At 38.5% G+C, this 6037-nt stretch overlaps 1 protein-coding gene across 4 annotated transcripts; it reads right to left on the reverse strand.

Moving 5' to 3' along the window:
- Window positions 1-1341, reverse strand: LOC134214827 (phosphatidylinositol N-acetylglucosaminyltransferase subunit C). 4 transcript variants are annotated; one of them, XM_062694128.1, is made up of 2 exons: window positions 1142-1341; window positions 1-1075 (listed from the first exon to the last, which is right to left on the reverse strand). In XM_062694128.1, exon 2 carries the CDS (start codon window positions 1043-1045, stop codon window positions 194-196), a length of 852 nt encoding a protein of 283 aa, XP_062550112.1. In that variant the 5' UTR covers window positions 1046-1075; window positions 1142-1341; the 3' UTR covers window positions 1-193. The 4 variants fall into 4 exon arrangements, with proteins under 4 accessions (XP_062550112.1, XP_062550111.1, XP_062550110.1 ...); XM_062694127.1 differs by having other exon boundaries at window positions 2-1075; window positions 1172-1341; XM_062694126.1 differs by having other exon boundaries at window positions 2-1063.
- Window positions 1342-6037: the final 4696 nt, after the last annotated feature.

Genomic DNA, 6037 nt, shown 5'->3' on the forward strand with positions numbered 1-6037 from the left:
ATAAGCTGCATATATTTTTTGCTCTACATCATACAATCTCTACAATACCTATTCATTTATTTCAATAATTAATTAAGATATGCATTCGCATTTTTTATTGAAAAGTAAAATAACGACTAGAACTAAATGGGTGGGTAGTACGCCAATCACTGCTTTGGATTAGTTTCCTTATAAACCAACAAGCAACATCCCTTTAGATGCTGCTAACACTGCTATCTTCCTTAAAATCGCCCACGATGGCCTCATCCCATGGGCCGTGGATATTGTTCTTGTGGCGCTGCAAGCGCACAAACAGCCATGGACAGAATAAGTTCACGAACAGTAGTATGCAGCTGTACGTCCAGAAAATTGTCATCGAGATGGGCAGCAGAAAGTACAGACAAACGGCAACCGTTCCAACCAGTAGCGGCAGGCTAAACACCTTCGCCATCAGTATCGGTCCCAGCGCAAAGTACGCCGCTGCGACTTCCAGTAGCACGAAGGCGTGGAACGAGGACGATAGCCGGGAGGCCAAACAGATCGCACCGAAGATGGCCGCATTCAGCGAGATGGCCTTGGACACGATGGCCGCCGATACTCCGTAGTCGAAAAAGATCAGGTGCAGCACCAGCACGAAAAATGTCATCGAGAAGATGGTGTCGGTACTGATGCTGTCTGAGAGGGTGTGCAGCAGCGGTGAGAATATATATCCGAACACCAACACGGCGATAGCCGTCTTGGAATCCTCAACGGCATGGCTCAATCTAAGATTTCGTCCGGCGTAAATCAAGTATCCGACTATGGTTCCTCCGAGGGCTTTCAACAGTATATTCTGTGGACTGACGGCGTCCGTGTAAAGATAGTGAAATATAATGAGGAATGTGGTCACGATAGAAATCTGCTGGCTGAGGCGCGATGCTCCAAGGAATGCTTCGGAGAAGGTGTAAGTTTGTAGATTCAAGTTAGTCTTTAGCTCCTGCAGGAAACTTGGGTCGGTATAATTGTCTTCGTAGTCGGAGTTTTCATACAAGTTCTTCCGCCAAGGTTTACGCGACTTTGTGCTCATAGTGTTAATTTATATTGTCTGGAAACATTTCTTTTATGAATATTAAATATATAAATATATTAAATATAAATATATAAATTTTGTACTTACGCTTACTTTAAATATTTATAAAATTGGTAAATTTACCTTGTCATGCAAAAACGTTAATTCACAAAGATCACCATCGTCCAAAACCATAAAATTAAAAATTACTTAGGTATTAAGCTCATGAATTTTTGTTATTAAATTTATTAAATTTTTTGTGAATTGTTTTTTTTAAATTCACTTTGCGAGTCTGTTTGATAATAATGATCATTGATGAAAGGATAAAAGGCTAATGATAGTTTTGATCTGGAGATGTTTTGATGACATCGATGACGCCGACTGTACCACACTGAAATTCGAAACGCTCGAAATAACCTGAAATTACCCAAAATTAAATTCAGGGGGAAAAGGCACTCAGAAATAAAAGAAATCTCGCGTAACATATCTCGCTTAACTTTTCAAAAGGACCTAAGTAACATTTTTTTCATGAATTAATTTGAGTGCTGCAATCAAAAGCTTCAAATTAATTCATGAAAAAAATGCTACTTAGGTCCTTTTGAAAAGTTGAGCGAGATATGATTACGGCTTATAAACCAAAACCATGATTTTTGATTTTCTGGCATAAACGATTGCTTCGTAAATGATTCTTCATCCTATAGGTAAAACTCCGTACTCGATATCTTTTAAGAAACACATGTTCAGTTCCGCGTCAGCGCACTGAAGTGGAATCGGAGGAAACATCACTACAACCAACAACACCAACCATCATAAGCCACGCCCCTAAGTAGTATGCTGCGTTCGACAAGTCATCAGACAGTGCGAGTATATAACGAGAGCTCCATCGCGTGTCAGTTCGTCAGTTCGTTTCGATTCATCGTACAGTTATCATCATAACAAGAAGAAGAAGAGAAGAAAACCATTTGTAACAAACAGGAATAAAAATGTTCAGTTAAAACTTTTTGTGTTGCTTCCATTCTGGCTGATCTCTCACTTGGTCCGCGGTGCAGTTTTTGGCGTTCCTGAAATCGGTCCTTGTTAGGACCTGAGTTAATTAAGAATAATTTTCTTCGCTCGCATCGCATCGCTCTCGGCACCTGGGCCGCAAAGGAATTGCTGCGTGGGCACGCACGCCCTTCGATAGTGCACTCAGAATAAAATGCATATTATATCTATGTTCCTCGCACTTATATTTGGACCAGTGAACTTTGCATTTGCAAAGTAAGTGCGGCGCTAATGCATGCAAACCTTTTTGATCATAATAAGTTTTATGTGCAAATGTATTGCTATTTCTATCAGCTATGCACTTAAAATTCATGACGAAATTTATTCGCAAATATTCATCTGAATTGCGTATATTTTCCATATTCCGTGATTAATCAGCAATAACCATCATGCAATAATTATTCGTTAATTGATTTCAATAATAATTACATCGTTTATTATAATAACAAATAAGATACACGTGGAGCATTTTGATGTTAGTTAAAATTGAATCCTGAAGGTTAAATTTTTTTTTCTCAATGAATTCGGGCATCGCCACTTCCACCGGTGGGATCATGCATAAACTTCCGGTATGCATATTAGCGATTTCGTCTGATTCAGCTAGCCGCCATACCGTCTTTGTAAAATGATATAGATTCGCTTTTGGTGAGAAAAATACGTTTTCCGTCAATCGACATTATGAGTGCTTGAGTGAACCGGCCGTTCTATGTGGGGATTTTACCAGAATTCTGAAACCGAAGATTTTTTTATTTTCAGATGGATCTCTGTGTAATTGAGGCTTTATTCGTTTTCTGCACTTACCTTATAACTATTTATGATGTTAGATCCAGTAGGTATTGATGGAAAATACAAGTTTAAAAGTTGATTTGAAGCAGTTTTCACCGCGGTTTTCACTCGGCACATTTCCTTGGTTTTGCTGTTTACAGTTGTTGGAATCCGTTGATTATGTTCGTAGTGAATTCTATGTGTGGGAATCATAGTTTTATTTCATTAGTCACCGCACTTAAAATAATTTCAGCTGTGTAATGAAATTCAATAGCTTGGCACATATTTCACATGAAGTGCACTTAAAACTGAAAACGAGCGCTTAAAATAAGTTCTATGCGAGTTTCGCACATAGAACTTATCATTCAATTTATTTGAGTGTATGTTCCTCGCACTTATATTTGGACCAGTGAACTTTGCATTTGCAAAGTAAGTGCGGCGCTAATGCATGCAAACCTTTTTGATCATAATAAGTTTTATGTGCAAATGTATTGCTATTTCTATCAGCTATGCACTTAAAATTCATGACGAAATTTATTCGCAAATATTCATCTGAATTGCGTATATTTTCCATATTCCGTGATTAATCAGCAATAACCATCATGCAATAATTATTCGTTAATTGATTTCAATAATAATTACATCGTTTATTATAATAACAAATAAGATACACGTGGAGCATTTTGATTTTAGATAAAATTGAATCCTGAAGGTTAATTCTTTTTTCTCATAATGAATTCGGGCATCGTCCCTTCCACCAGTGGGATCATGCATAAACTTCCGGTATGCATATTAGCGATTTCGTCTGATCCAGCCGCCATACTGTCTCTGTAAAATTATATAGATTCGTAAAATTATATTAGAAAGATACGTTTTCCGTCAATCGACATTATGAGTGCTTGAGTGAACCGGCCGTTCTATGTGGGAATTTTACCCGAATTCTGAAACCGAAGATTTTTTTTATTTAGATGCATCTCTGTGTAATTGAGGCTTTATTCGTTTTCTGCACTTACCTTATAACTATTTATGATGTTAGATCCAGTAGGTATTGATGGAAAATACAAGTTTAAAAGTTGATTTGAAGCAGTTTTCACCGCGGTTTTCACTCGGCACATTTCCTTGGTTTTGCTGTTTACAGTTGTTGGAATCCGTTGATTATGTTCGTAGTGAATTCTATGTGTGGGAATCATAGTTTTATTTCATTAGTCACCGCACTTAAAATAATTTCAGCTGTGTAATGAAATTCAATAGCTTGGCACATATTTCACATGAAGTGCACTTAAAACTGAAAACGAGCGCTTAAAATAAGTTCTATGCGAGTTTCGCACATAGAATTTATCATTCAATTTATTTGAGTGTGGCACGGCAGCCACCTGGTGGAATATCAGCACCCCGCTGCATAGATTGGTCTTCATCGTTCGCTTTGCTAGCAGCAGTTTTACAGTCCACTGCTTGGTTACGCAACAACACATTTATTGCTATTTTTAGTGAACGTCTCATGAACCATTTGCACCATAGTGGTTTTTAAGTCCTTTGTTGGCACCCTTAACTACTATGCGGAATATTTGCTTTGGTTTTTAGGACGTTCACTTTATATTGTTATTTAGGAAAACTAGCTTCAAGTTATTTTAAAATGTAGGTTTTCGATATATCGCATAGCAGAACTGCTCTGGCTAACAAATCTAAACAAATCCGATTATGTTATTAGCTTTGAGCAAACGACTTAAAAACCAGACGTGTTGCCGGCAGGGGACTAAAGAGAGCTAATACGCCTACCCAGCATTCATTCAATATGGCGTACAATGTTTTTGATTTAATTTCGTTTGATTCATGTTAACAAAACTTCGGAAGTATCGACGAGCTACTTTTCGACATAAAAAAGCCATACAAACACAAAAGGCTCGATGTACCTCAACCAATGAATTATTGGCAGTGGCTGATTTTCTACCCGCCGCAGCCACATCCAGGCGCTATAGTATATGCACAAAATAGCCAGCAAGAGTTAACCGCCAGAAATTTGAATGGCGAAAGACATCTAACGCTGGTTTTCTCAAAATTAGGAACTTTTCATGAAAAACTATTTGGTACCGGTTATGAGGGATGGTGTCCGCTACTACGCCTGCCAAATATTTTTTCGATTAAAGTGCTTAATTTTGAGAAATTGAACCTTAGATGCCTTTCGCCATACTGATTTCAGAAAGTTAACTCCTAGTGTGCCGCTGTAAGCACGCTCAAAGCAGTCGATTCATTGCAAGTTTTCGCCAGGAGAAGTTAAATGCCGATAATTAGCACTAACTGCGTACGAACCAATCACCCAAAATGAGCGCTGCATTCGGGTATACTACCCAGAAACTGGGTACCAAAAACAGAAGTACCAAAAGCGATATTGGGTAGAGTGCCAATGTACCGCGGATGACAGGCGTTTCACCCTCCTGGTTGCCGGTAATGCGAGTAAACGGCGCGATTTTTGTTTTAACTGAAATTTTGTCGATTTCGAACGGGTTTTCAATTAATCTTAATCTGCTATTATAATATAACCATTTACGTATACCAGTGACATGGTTTTGGCCAGGGTTCTTATATCAGGGTTCACTCACTTCGACAGTAGATGGAAGAGACAAGCGCGGGGGTGAAAAATTCATTTTCAGTGCAAAACATAAACAAACTCGGTGGCTGCCCCATATAAAAATACAAGATGGCTGAATCATGAAATTGGCATACTGCTACACCTGTTTGTATTCACCTTGGTTTTGGCAATGAAATCTCGCTTAACTTTTCAAAAGGCCTAAGTAACATTTTTTTCATGAATTAATTTGAGTACTGCAATCAAAAGCTTTCATGTTGATCTGTTGATTGCGCTATTCAAATTAATTTATGAAAAAATTGTTACTTAGGTCCTTTTGAAAAGTTAAGCGAGTTAATGTGTTTCTACTTCAATAAATGAATTATTATGCATCCCAAGATAAACACTCAGATCGTGATCATCCCAATCAGCCTCCGTTGAATTGCGCTGGAGCGCGCCCATTTACTTTACACACGGCGGCTATTCAACTATGGCAACCCCATTCGGCGGCTTATTAAATTAAACAGCACAGACTCACACCCTGTGTAAAAGCTTATGGGCGCGCTGCTGCGCAATCTTTGCTTGCGCGTTATCATCGCGAAGAGTTGAGCGTTTAAGAAGAGCGCGACAATATTCTC

This window comes from Armigeres subalbatus, chromosome 2 (assembly GCF_024139115.2).
Source record: "Armigeres subalbatus isolate Guangzhou_Male chromosome 2, GZ_Asu_2, whole genome shotgun sequence".
Classification (NCBI taxonomy): domain Eukaryota; kingdom Metazoa; phylum Arthropoda; class Insecta; order Diptera; family Culicidae; genus Armigeres; species Armigeres subalbatus.